This window comes from Polypterus senegalus, chromosome 15 (assembly GCF_016835505.1).
Source record: "Polypterus senegalus isolate Bchr_013 chromosome 15, ASM1683550v1, whole genome shotgun sequence".
Lineage (NCBI taxonomy): Eukaryota > Metazoa > Chordata > Cladistia > Polypteriformes > Polypteridae > Polypterus > Polypterus senegalus.
The window spans coordinates 4,889,773-4,903,938 of record NC_053168.1 but is presented as its reverse complement, the minus strand read 5'-3'; the positions used below and the strand labels follow the sequence as shown (position 1 = coordinate 4,903,938).

Genomic DNA, 14,166 nt, shown 5'->3' with positions numbered 1-14,166 from the left:
GCTAAGAACCAAAAGAATCAAACAATTAAAGTTTGAAACCAAAAGGACGTTTAGAAAATAAAAAATGGGGACTTTGAGCCTGCAACAAGGAGGGGGATGTGGACATTCGGCCCACCGTTTAACCCTTCTTACCCTTCATCACTCCGGTGCTTTCCGTTTGTTTCTGATGCTCACTTCCCGAGTTGGATGGCTTCAGTCTGACGCCTCTCTGGGGGTCTTTAAATGCTCGGTGGCATGTGCCAGTGCTACAGATGTTATTCCGCCACGCTGCAGAGCTTTAATGTCACACCGTAGGACTTGTCTTGTCTGAGGAGTTAATTACGGGGAACTTGTTTATTGTTAGTATGGGAAAAAGAAACAAGAAATTGGCAATCTGAACTATGTGGCTGTTAGACAAATAAATATAATAAAATGTCGTTGAAATAAAAATGACATACGGTGTGCCCTTCATTTACACATCAGTTGACTGCTGCTCAGTACATGCGTCATTTGAAGCGACAACACGCCAAGGTGCCCAGGAGGCTTTTGTATGTTGATTTCAAATGAACACAGATGGAAAATACATTTACAGGTGGGCTTTTACTTGGTTACCTGCTACCCACCCTTTTAACGTGTGCCAACTTTCATGTCTTCAACAGGTTGACAGAACAGAAATCATACGGAGTTCCATAAACCCGGTGTTCTCCAAGGTGTTCACTGTGGATTTTTACTTTGAAGAAGTGCAGAGGCTACGGTACGAAGTTTATGACATCAGTAGCAACCACAACGGCTTAAAAGATGCCGACTTCCTCGGTGCCATGGAATGCACTCTCGGTCAGGTAAGCAGAATTACACGTCATTAAGCACGGGTGGGCGCCGCGGGGTGGGAGACAGTGGAGGGCACTGCCATCTCAGTGTTTGAGCTCCAGCTTGACTCTCGATTGGATTGGCTTGTCTTCTTTGGAGAGCCTTTGCATTCCACACAGAGGCTGGCATGTTGCTGGCATCAGTTGATTTGTTTCTGGGACTCAACCGGAGTCCTCTTTGAGAAGATAATGCTTGTTAATCTGCGCTGGGCTGGTGCCCTGCCCGGGGTTGGTTTCCTGCCTTGCACCCTGTGTTGGCTGGGATTGGCTTCAGCAGACCCCCCGTGACCCTGTAGTTAGGATATAGCGGGTTGGATAATGGATGGATGGATGCTTGTTAATTGTACTTCAGTGAACCAGTTACTGCTGACACAAGCCAGGCTTTGCTGTTCCATCTGGAGATCTTTATAAACTGCTCCAAAAAAATGAAAAGGAACACTTTGAAAACCCATCAGATCTCAATGGGATAACAAATCCTGCTGGCTGTCTCTACTGCTATGGACTGATATGGTAATGTGTGAGGAACGAAAGGATGGAAATGTCGATGATCAACCTGCAGAGGGACCCCTGAAAATCAAAGGGAAAAAAATAATGATACGGCAGGGCAGGCAGGCGAGTCAATTTGGCCGAAATGTCATTGCAAAAACTCCAAATGGTACTCAGTAGTTTGTATGCCTGACAACGTCCTAATGAGACAACGGATGGTGTCCTCGGGGATCTCCTCCCAGATCTGGACCAGGGCATCACTGAGCTCCTGGACAGGCTGAGGCGTCGGATGGACCAAAACATAATGTCTCACCCAGAGGTGTTCTATTGGATTGAGGTCAGGCGAGTGAGCGTGGGGGCCAGTCAATGGGATCAATTCCTTCATCCTCTCGCCACATGAGGCCGGGCATTGTTGTGTACCAGGAGGAACCAGCATAGGGTCTGACAATGGGTCCAAGGATTTCATCCTGATACAGTGCATCTGGAAAGTATTCACAGCGCATCACTTTTTCCACATTTTGTTATGTTACAGCCTTATTCCAAAATGGATTAAATTCATTTTTTTCCTCAGAATTCTACACACAACACCCCATAATGACAACGTGAAAAAAGTTTACTTGAGGTTTTTGCAAATTTATTAAAAATAAAAACTGAGAAAGCACATGTACATAAGTATTCACAGCCTTTGCCATGAAGCTCCAAATTGAGCTCAGGTCCATCCTGTTTCCCCTGATCATCCTTGAGATGTTTAATTGGAGTCCACCTGTGGTCAATTCAGTTGACTGGACATGATTTAGAAAGGCACACACCTGTCTATAGAAGGTCCCACAGTCATCAGTTCATGTCAGAGCACAAACCAAGCATGAAGTCAAAGGAATTGTCTGTAGACCTCTGAGACAGGATTGTCTTGACGCACAAATCTGGGGAAGGTTACAGAAAAATGTCTGCTGCTTTGAAGGTCCCAATGAGCACAGTGGCCTGCATCATCCGTAAGTGGAAGAAGTTCGAAACCATCAGGACTCTTCCAAGAGCTGGCCGGCCGTCTAAACTGAGTGATCAGGGGAGAAGGGCCTTAGTCAGGGAGGTGACCAAGAACCTGATGGTCACTCTGTCAGAGCTCCAGAGGTCCTCTGTGGAGAGAGAAGAACGTTCCAGAAGGACAACCATCTCTGCAGCAATCCACCAATCAGGCCTGTATGGTAGAGTGGAGAGACGGAAGCCACTCCTTAGTAAAAGGCACATGGCAGCCCACCTGGGGTTTGACAAAAGGCACCTGAAGGACTCTCGGACCATGAGAAACAAAATTCTCTGGTCTGATGAGACACAGATTGAACTCTTTGGTGTGAATGCCAGGTGTCACGTTTGGTGGAAACCAGGCACCGCTCATCACCAGGCCAATACCATCCCTACAGTGAAGCATGGTGGTGGCAGCATCAGGAACTGGGAGACTAGTCAGGATAAAGGGAAAGATGACTGCAGCAATGTACAGAGACATCCTGGATGAAAACCTGCTCCAGAGCGCTCCTGACCTCAGACTGGGGCGACGGTTCATCTTTCAGCAGGACAACGATCCTAAGCACACAGCCAAGATATCAAAGGAGTGGCTTCAGGACAACTCTGTGAATGTCCTTGAGTGGCCCAGACTTGAATCTGATTGAACATCTCTGGAGAGATCTTAAAATGGCTGTGCACCGACGCTTCCCATCCAACCTGATGGAGCTTGAGAGGTGCTGCAAAGAGGAATGGGCGAGACTGGCCAAGGATAGGTGTGCCAATCTTGTGCCATCATCTTCAAAAAGACTTGAGGCTGGAATTGCTGCCAAAGGTGCATCGACAAAGTATTGAGCAAAGGCTGTGAATACTCATGTACATGGGATTTCTCAGTTTTTTTTTTATTTTTAATAAATTTGCAAAATCCTCAAGTAAACTTTTTTCACATTGTCATTATGGGGTGTTGTGTGTAGAATTCTGAGGAAAAAAATGAATTTAATCAATTTTGGAATAAGGCTGTAACATAACAAAATGTGGAAAAAGTGATGCACTGTGAAAACTTTCCAGATACACTGTACCTAATGGCAGTCAAGGTGCCCACTGTTGTCTAGCCTGTAGAGGTCTGTGTGTCCCTCCATGGATATGCCTCCCCAGACTGACCATCACTGATCCCCCACCAAACCAGTCATGCTGAAAGATGTGACAGGCAGCATAACGTTCTCCATGGCTTCTCCAGACCCTTTGACGTCTGTCACATACGCTCTCATCTGTGAAAAGCAGAGAGTGCCAGTGGTGGACCTGCCAATGCTGGTATTCTATGGCAAATGCCAATCGAGCTCCACAGTGCCCACTAGAGGACATTGTTGGGCCCTCAGACCACCCTCTTGAAGTCTGTTTCTGATTGTTTGGTCAGAGACATTCACACCAGTAGCCTGCTTGCCTGCTGGAGGTCATTTTGTAGGCTCTGCCAGTGCTCATCCTGTTCCTCCGGTGGGTCCTGCTGATGGGTTAAGGACCTTCTACAAGGGGCCCTGTCCAGCTTTCCTAGAGGAACTGCCTGTTCTGTCTCCTGGAATCTCCTCCATGCCATTAAAACTGTGCTGGGAGACACAGCAAACCTTCTGGCAATGGGAAACATGTATTGATGGAGAAGTTGAACTACCTGTGCCACCTCTGTAGGGTCCTGGTATGGTCTCATGCTACCAGTAGTGACACTGACTGTAGTCAAATGCAAAACAAGTGACAAAACAGATGAGGAGGGAAAAATGTCAGTGGCCTCCCTCCACCTGTTAAACCATTCACTCCTGTTTTGGGGGTCGTCTCATTGTCACGCCCCCTCTAGTGCACCAACGCAGCTGAAACTGATGAACGAGCCCCTCTGCTACTTCACTGAGCAGATCAACAGCCCACAAGTGTCACTGACTTGATGCTACACTCTCATTACAAAGGGTTCCTTTCATTATTTGAAGCAGTGTATTTAGAGCCCTTCCTTGACTACGATGTCAATAAGCAGACATGTCTTCTCCTTCCTGTTATGGAGCACAATGTCAGTACAATTGGCTCTGGTTTGTGATCAGTATGGATGGTAACGTCCCACATGAGTGTTTTTAATGGTTTGTGTGACATCAGTGTTCCTCTCAGTTGGACACTTCTGCACTAAATTAACGAGTGTCTGAGTGTTTATCCTCTAGCTCAGCGTTTCTCAACCTTTACGTATTTGCGACCCGAGTTTTCATAACAGTTTTAATCGCGTTCCCCTAACGTTTTTTTGACAGGAGCCCACTAATATCAATTTTTATTTTTTAATTAATGATATATCATAGATGCATATTTTATTATACCTATTTAACTTTTATCGACATTTATCTAACTCTATATTTACTTTTTCTATTATCAGAATGTAGTTTAAGTTAATTTGTTTTGGTTTCAATAGATGTATTTCTCATATTTTCGATTCTTGTTTTCTTTTTTTCACATCTTCGCGCCCCCTTAGGGGGGCCCCCACAGTTTGAGAACCACTGCTGTGTAGTGTGTAGTGCGGCCCACCACCGACTTTACTGCTCAGAATCCTGTGCTGGTGGCTCCTCATATCGGTGTGCTGGTCTTGTGAGGCAGGCTGGCTGTTTCTCACATAAGACTTCACGATGGACCTCGGTCTTTGAAAAACTGTCTGTGTGGTGGTCTGCTTTTAAAAGTTCTCTTCTTCATGCTTGAGCCGCTCTTAGAAGCAGTGATCTTGACTCTAAGAAGATAGAGAGAACTGTTTGGCTTCGGGGAAATTCGGCTCTCTACATAAGCTCATTAGATAGATAGGAATATAACCCGACCACAGACAGACACTGAGACACAAGTCCCAAAAAGTTCACGCTTTTAATTCTTCTTCTGCCTATGAACAACACAGTGCACAAATCACCACAAATAGCTCAATCCCTTTTTCTCTCTCTTCTTTCTCTCTTCTCTTTTTTCTGCTTCCTCCACTCCTCTTCTGCAAGCTCTATCCTCCACCTCCCGACTCCATGAAAGGAATGAGGCGGCCCCTTTTATGTTGATCCCCGATGATCTTCCTGCAGCACTTCCTGGTGTGGTGGAAATGCTTCAGTCTAAGGCTTCGGAATCGCCCAGGCGCCCCCTGGTGGTAGCCATGGTCCCCAACAGGGTTGGGCTTCCAAGCTCAAATCCCATGGCCCCGATGCAAACCAGGTGGGCTGCCATCTTATAACAATTATTAACAATATACATAGTCAAATGAAAAGAGCCAAATTTAAGAATAAACAAAAGAGCCATACATCAGACCCCCACTACTTCCCCTTTACACTCCTCCTACTCCACACATTAATAAGAAAATCAAAAGTTAATTCATAATAACACAAAGACCACCATTACTCCCCCTTTACACTCATCCTATTCCTCACATTAATAAGATAGAATTAAATTGTAGTGTAGTAGGCAGGATTAGATAGATAGATAGCATAGTTGGCAGGATTAGATAGAGAGATCAATAGATAGATAGCGTAGTTGGCAGGATTTGATAGATAGATCGATAGACAAATTTAAGACACCATATGATAGGTGGATTGGCGGCTCTAAATTGTCCCTAGTGTGTGCTTGGTGTGTGGGTGCATGTGTCCTGCGGTGGGTTGGCGCCCTGCCCAGGATTGGTCCCTGCCATGCGCCTAGTGTTACCTGGGATTGGTTCCAGCAGACCCCTGTGACCCTGTGTTCGGATTCAACGGGTTGGAAAATGGATGGATGGATGGATGATAGATAGATAGATAGTGTAGTTGACAGGATTAGATAGATAGATTGATAGACAAATTTAAGACACCATATGATTGATAGATAGATAGATAGCGTAGTTGGCAGGATTAGATAGATAGATAGATAGATAGATAGATAGATAGATAGATAGTGTGAAAAAGAGACCAAAGAGACAGATTAAGGGTTGGAGAACTGTCCCCAAATACTGTAGGTGAATAAGAATATTCGCTTTTTCTTGTACAGAGTGTAAGAATTAGCATATATATTCGGCAATCATACTGGAAAGGCAGCTGGTTTTTATGGCGAATGGACTGGAAATTAGTGTAGAGGTGAGAGGATGTGTACGAGATGGGACAGAGATGATGTCATCAGAGGACAACCGGGTTGAAGTTGTCACGTGGGGTTGGCTGGAATGTGGAAGGTCTTCCTTGTTTATGCTCATTTTTTACCAGAGACTTCAGGTATCATGAATCATCTTTGCTTCGGTCTTTCTGAAGGAAGAAGGAGAGAAGTGTTACTACGCCGTCTTATATCCCCATTCAGTGAGTTTTTGCACTCTATTGGTTCTTTTGGCTGCATCCTAATGATGCGTGTGTGACAATAGAGATAGATAGATAGATAGATAGATAGATAGATAGATAGATAGATAGATAGATACAGTGGAACCTCAGGTCACAAACGTCTCGGACCATGTACAAATCGAGTTACGACCAAAAAGTTTGCCAAACTTTTGCATCTGTTCACAACCACACACTTGGGTGACGAACAAGCCAGTTTCCCTTCCGGTTTGTATGCGCCGATGATTTCCGCACGTGTTCAGTCTGTCCCTGAGCATTCCCTGTGCAGAGAGAGAGAGCAAGTGCGAGAAAGCAGTTAATGAATGCACCGGGCTTGTTTTTAAAGAGACTGCAATGTTAGTTTTCTCTGTTCACGGTTTTCTCAGTGTTATTCAATGTTTTTACATTAAGTTTACTATTACACTGTGCATTCTATGGTATAATTAACTATTTTTGTGCTTAAAAATCTTTAAAGAATATATATTTACATACAGCGCGTACGGTCCGGAACATATTAATTTTATTTACATACAATCTTATGGGGAAATTACTTCAGTTCATGACCAAATCAGGTTGCGAGCAAAGTTTTGGAACAAATTACGGTCATGACTCAAGGTTCCACTGTAGATAGATAGATAGATAGATAGATAGATAGATAGATAGATAGATAGATAGATAGATAGATATAAAAGGCACTATATAGTAAATTCAATACATTTTCAAAAGACTGGCACCCAATATGTAGTGAAATACTTAGCTGCCTAATTCCAAGGCATTGATTTATTTATTTTAATTTTTTTTTTTTAATTTTATTATAATCAATACAAAGCAATCAAGTTTTTACAAAGAGCAAAATTATGCTAAGCACAGATCGATCCCCACCCCTGAGAGAGAGAGCAAGCCAAAGCGTAAAATTTAAGGCTTGTAAAAATACCTAAATTAATAAATTCTCTGTGCTTTATAAACTTATTTTAAAATATTACTGATCAGATCCTGCCATGTTTTGAAAAAAGTCTGAACGGATCCTCTAACTGAGTATTTGATTTTTCCAATTTTAAATAATATAACACATCAGTTTCCCACTGACTTAAAAGAGGAGAGTTTGGGTTCTTCCAGTTTATCAGAATAAGTCTGCGTGCCAACAGTGTAGTGAATGCAATCACAATTTGTTTGTCTTTCTCCACTTTAAGCCCTCTGGAAGAACCCCAAACACAGCTGTTAATGGGTTAGGAGGGATTGTGAGTCCAAGGCTGTCTGAGAGGTAATTAAAATTTTGTCCAGAATAATGTTAATTTGGTGCAGGCCCAGAACATGTGACCTAGTGAGGCTGGGACTTGGTTGCAACGTTCGCAGGTTGGATCATGCCCTGGAAACATTTTGAGAGTTTTAGTGAGACAGATGTGCTCGATATATAATTTTGAGTTGTATAATTGTATGCTTTGCCATATGGAGCTCGAGTGAATTCTCTGCATTGCTACTTTCCACTCCTTTTCTGATATATTAATTGAGAGATCTTTTCCCAGTGTCCTCTTGGATCTTTGAAAGGAAGGGATTGTAAAATGATTTTATATATTGTAGAGATGGAGTCTAACTCCTTGAAATTGAGCAATATTTTTCCAGCGTGGATGAGGGTGCAAGATGAGGAAAATCTGGAAGGTTCTGTTTAACAAAGTTCCTGATTTGAAGATAGTGAAAGAAATGTGTAGCTGGAATGTTAAATTTGGAATGTAATTGTTCATAGGATGCAAAGACGTTGTCTATATAAAGATCTCTAAGCAAGTTAATCCCAAATTTTTCCAGATATTAAAACTGCATATGTTTGTGAGGTTGAAAGAGGTGGTTCTTTGCAGGGTGCCACAGAAGAAGCTTCTCCGTCTTAAAATGCTTTCTACATTGGTTCCAGATTCTAAGTGAGTGGAGCACAATTGGGTTATTAGTGTATTGCCGATAACGTGTGTTTATTGGAGCACAGAGCAAGGAATACAAAGAAGTACTGCAGGATTTTACTTCTATTGCGGTCCAAGCCTGTGTATGTTCTTCTATTTGTGTCCAGGTTCTTATCGCCTGTATATTTGCTGCCCAGTAATAAAACTGGAAGTTAGGTAGAGCCATGCCGCCTTCTGCCTTTTGTCTTTGTAGGGTCGCTCTTTTGATGCGTGGATGTTTTGAATTCCAAATAAATGAGGTTATTGTTGAATCTAATTGCTTAAAGAATGATTTATTAATGTATATTGGTATGTTTTGAAATAAAAAGGAGCTTAGGAAGAATATTCATCTTAACAGTGTTAATTCTTCCAGCTAGTGTGAGATGAAGGGTTGACCATCTATGCAAGTCTTGTTTAATTTTTTCCATGCAGACGCGAAATTTTGTTGATAAAGAGCTTTATGTTTACTTGTGATGTTTACCCCGAGGTATTTAAACTGTTCTGCAATGATAAAAGGTAGGGTGTCTAATCTAATATTATATGCTTGAGAATTCACTGGAAAGAGTACACTTTTATTCAGATTAATTCTGAGACCAGAGATCTTTTGAAATTCTGTGAGTGCTGCTAAGACTGCAGGCACAGAATTTTCTGGGTCCGATATATACAGTACCATGTCATCTGCATATAATGAGATTTTCTGTTCCAGTCCTTCTCTGCTAATCCCCTTTATCTGATCAGTATTTCGACAATGTATTGCCAGTGGTTCAATGGCAATTGCAAACAGCAGTGGTGACAAGGGCATCCTTGTCTTGTGCCACGTTCTAGTTTAAAGTAGTCTGAGCAAATGTTATTGATGCAAACTGAAGCTTCTGGGTTAGTATACAGTAATTTAATCCATGCACAAATGTTGGGCCAAACCCAAACTTCTCCAATGTAGTAAAAGGTATTTCCATTCAATCATGTCGAATGCTTTTTCTGCATCCAATGATAATAATATTTCTGGGGTGTTTGATTTAGTTGGTGAGTATATTACATTAAACAGGCGTCGAAGATTTGAAGATAAGTGTCGGCCCCTAATAAATCCAGTTTGGTCTTGTGATATTACGAGGGAGCACTTTCTCCATCCTTCTAGCTATGATTTTAGAGAGTATTTTAACGTCGTTATTCAGAAGTGAAATTGGTCTGTATGATGCACATTGTAATAAGTCCTTATTTTGTTTTGGAAAGACAGTGATTAGTGCTTGGCGAAAGGTTTGTGGAAGAGATTGGTTATCTCTGGCTTCTGTAAATGTTGCTAATAGGAGGGAGCTAGCTGAGCGGAGAATTTCTTGTAAAACTCTGCAGGGTAGCCATCAGGGCCTGCTGCTTTTCCACCTTGGAGTGACTTTATAGCATCTAGTAATTCTGATAATGCAGAGGTTTATCAAGTTCCTCCACACTAAAGCGTCAATTTGTGGTATCTGTAATGTATCCAGAAATGCATTAGATTGTGTATTGTCTTCTTTAAACTCAGTAGTATATAGGGATTTATAGTAGTCTCTGAAAGTGTGCATTATATTTTTGTGTTCGATGATTTTATCTCCATTAGTGTTAGTGATTACGAGATTGCTTTGCACTTCTTGCTTGTGAATTTGCTTATTAGCTTTCTCTCCATGTTCATAATAATGATGTCTGGATTTGTAAATTAGTTGTTCAGTTTCTTTAGTTGTCAAGAGGTTTAATTCTGAATGTAGAGCCTGCCTCCTCTATGTAGAGTCTCGCTTGGTAGTCTGGCATGTTCTTCATCTATTTTAGTAATTTAGCTTTTTATCTCTGCTACTTTCTTGGCGGATTTATTTCTGTGGGAAAGATATGAGATAATCTGTCCTCTTAAGAAGGCCTTAAGAGTTTCCCAGAGTATTCCTGCAGAGATCTCAGGGGATGTATTTGTCTCTAGAAAGAATTTGATTTGTTTGGATATAAATTCCGTACAATTCTCGTCAGCTAATAGAAGCGGTTGAGGCCATCTGCGGGTGAGTGTATGGGGCTTAGTAATTTCAGCTCCAAGATCATAGGTGCATGGTCTGAAATAACAATAGCATCGTATTTACAAGATTTAATCTTAGGCAAGAAGTTATTATCTATAAAGAAGTAATCAATCCTTGAGTAGCAATGATGTACTGGTGAGTAGAAAGAATATGTTCTTGAATTTGGGTTTAAAAACCTCCAGGGATCTGATAAGTTGTGATCAGTTATAAACTTTGTAATTATCTTTGCGGTGTTAGTTGCCGTTCCCCTGTGGAGGAAGTCCTATCTAAAAGTGGATTTAGAACACAATTAAAGTCCCCAGCCATTATAACTTTATGAGTGTTCAGATTGGGAATGGATGCAAATAAATTTTGTATAAATTCCTTATCATCAACATTAGGTGCATAAACATTTATCAAAATCATTTTACAGTTAGATAAGTCTCCCATGACCATTACATATCTCCCTTCAGGATCCAATACTACATCTGATGCTACAAATGGTACTGTTCTATGTATGAGAATTCCCACACCTCTAGTTTTCTTTGTAAAACTAGAATGGAACATTTGGCCAGTCCAGTCTTTTTGCAGCCGGAACTGATCCTTACTTAGTAAGTGGGTTTCCTGTAAAAATACTATTTTAGCATTTAGACCTGTTAGGTGAGAAAGTACTTTCTTTCTCTTTAATTCGTGATTCAGGCCTTTAACATTCCAGCTTACGAAGTTAACTGTCCCATCATGGAGACACTGATTCTGAGTTTTTGATGTCATTTTATAGTCTTATTATAATTATAAAGACTGAGAGGATAGATTAGGTATAGATCAAGCCTGCTCTCTTTCTCTCCCACCCTCCCTTTTTGCCTCCCCAAGTGAGGCTAAAACCCACTTCACACAGTCCCAGTCCTCTGACATACCCAGAGACAGAGTACGTCCAAAGCAAAACAAGCTCCAATGCAGCGGCGCTTTAGGGTTAAAAGATAGAGATATCTCTAAAAAAGAAAAAAAAGGAGTTTTGCACTTAAATATATATATATAGTCTTCAGCAATTTTAGTGCATTAAGATGATACACCCAGATAATAAACCCGGGGGATGGTGTTAAAAATGTGTCCAGAAGAAGCATAACAAGTCTTAATGCAGTAATAGCAATAACAGTAAACCAAGGGTATGATATTGAACAGTCTCGTTTAGGGTAGAGATGAAATAATTAGAACAGAAAAAGAGAGAAAAAAAAAAAAGAATAATTTAGCACAATAAAACATAAACAGATAGCCCTAGTAATACTAAGTAATAATGAGAATATATTAGAATATATGCTGATAAAAACCCGTATTTTAAAACAAATAGATCAGACAAAAGATTATTAATCTTTGCTTTATCATTAACCGCCATGACTCACTATTATGTATCAGAATAGTCCCGGGATCAGCTTTCTTAATTCATTTTCTGCTCCTTCCTTGCTAGCGAAGACATAGAATTGACCCTGCTATTCCACTTTCAGTTTTGCCGGATACAGGAGGCTGTATTTGACACTGGCTTGCCGTAGCCGCTGTTTAATATTATAGAAGGCTGCGCGTTTAGTAGCTGTTGCTGGAGAGAAGAATGTGGTTATTTTCATATATAATATCTTCCTTGTTTCTGAGGAGTGCCATCACCTCTAGCTTAAATGATAATCGTTCAAAACGAACTATAAAAGATCTTGGTCGGGTCTGACGGTGTTTGATCCGCGCTGCTGTAAGCGCTGCTATCTCAGATTCTGCTTTAAAGTCGTCCCGATTATTTTAGAAAAAGTTCAGCTGCGAATTTCACAGGGTTTGAACTTTCTCGATTCTCCGGCAGACCTTCAATTGTGACATTATACCTTCTACTCCCAGTTTTTTGCATTTGGAACTGACATTTACTGCTCTTTCCTCGGCACTGGCAGCTAAATGTTCGGCCATTTCAATCCGATTCATGAATGTCTCCTTAAGATGCTCCAATTGATCAGTAAGCGTGCTCAGTTTAACCAAGTTTTCCTGAATGCGCTCTTCAATTTTATCCAGCACCTGTCGAAGCTCAAGTTGCACCTCTTGATGCAGCCTTTCATTGGCCTATTGGAATTCATGTCGCAGCCTTTCATTGGCCTGTTTCATCTCCTGTTTCAATTCCTGTTTCAGTCTCTCATGTGCCTTTGCCGTTGCTTTCTCATTAGCCTTCTCGCTTTTCTTTATATCTTGCGTGAGCTCAGCGAGCAACACCTTCAGTTCAGATAGTTCAATTGTGCCTTCTTGTACCGTAGATGAAGCAGCAGACTTTGCTGTAGCCGGTGTCCCCGCTGCTCCAGGCTCGCGTAATTGTGTAATTGAAGCCGCGGACTTCAAGGCCCTTTCCAGTTTCATGTGGTCTTCTCCAATCGGCGAGCTATCCACATCTGCACTCACGATCGCACCTTCGCTCCGCTTTTCGCTCTCAGCCGGCGACGATGTAGCGGACCGTGGTCCCGAGGAGTCTGTGCTTTCGCCCATCTGATCCAGGTCTGTCTCTGAAAGGCCGTATCTAGAGCTGGTGCTTGCTGATCGCAGCTTGGGTGTAGCTTTAGTTTTCGATTCTCTCGAGCCCCCCTTCTTGTTGGCCATGTTTATATGTGCTTACATATACTGTAGCAGTCCCTCTCGGGTTGAATAAATACAGGATATCTCAGGATAATAAGCAAATAATATGAAAAATAACACCACTGCTAGCAGAGCTCCACTTCAGACGTCCATCTCTCGCATCGGACGAGACCAACTCCCCAAGGCATTGATTTAAATTTTAATTGGATTCACAATGGCACCCCAACATTTCTTGAGGTTGATTGTCATATTTTGCCCAACCACAGCATGTAAAGCAATAAGATGTCTGTCCATCCACCGTTTGTGCCCCTCCCCATTTTATTACTGCCATACATTTTATTTCTGCAAATGTTTGTGATGCACCATCTGTTGAAATGAAAACTGCAATGTGTTTTATTGCTACATGCATTGCAAAATATATTCCAACAAATGGTGCACAGCGTAATGCTGAGGACTACATTGAATCCTTAGATTTCAGCCCAGTTTAGCTAGTTTACCATATATATGCATAGACCTAAACTGGTAATAAATGTATTTTACTGCTATAAATGTGATGAGCCATCTATTTAAATGAAAAATGCAATGCATTTAATTGCTACTGAAATGGACATTATACAGTATAGCGGCCGACCCGACACAGACTTGACACTGAGGCACGTGTAAAACTCAACAAAAGACTTTCATTTCTTTCTTCACCTTTGGGGCATGTGTTCCCCGTGAACCCCACAGACAATACACAGTCCCAAAGCATTTAAATCACAGAACAAACACTCTTCGTCTGGCACCACCACTCCTCCCAAGCAACCTCGTCCTCTTCTTCCCGATTCTGGCTTTTTTTAAACCCCACCCGGAAGTGCTCCAGGTGCTTGATCACCTGTTCCTGTCCAGGCTGGTCTCCGGGATCCATGCAGCACTCTCTGGCAGCCACCCCAGGTCCCCACAGGGCTGTGGAAAACTCCATCTCCCATGTAACCCTGCGGGAAACTGAGGCACTATCGTCAGCCAGGGA

At 41.9% G+C, this 14,166-nt stretch overlaps 1 protein-coding gene across 1 annotated transcript in view; it reads left to right on the top strand.

The window, feature by feature from the left end:
- The window catches only part of LOC120515754 (copine-4), a 466,133-nt gene that overhangs the window by 229,223 nt on the left and 222,744 nt on the right, over nucleotides 1-14,166 (top strand). Inside the window, exon 3 of the mRNA XM_039737037.1 lies at nucleotides 639-818. Coding sequence (XP_039592971.1) covers nucleotides 639-818 — 180 coding nt within the window. The remainder of the gene's footprint in view (nucleotides 1-638; nucleotides 819-14,166) is intronic.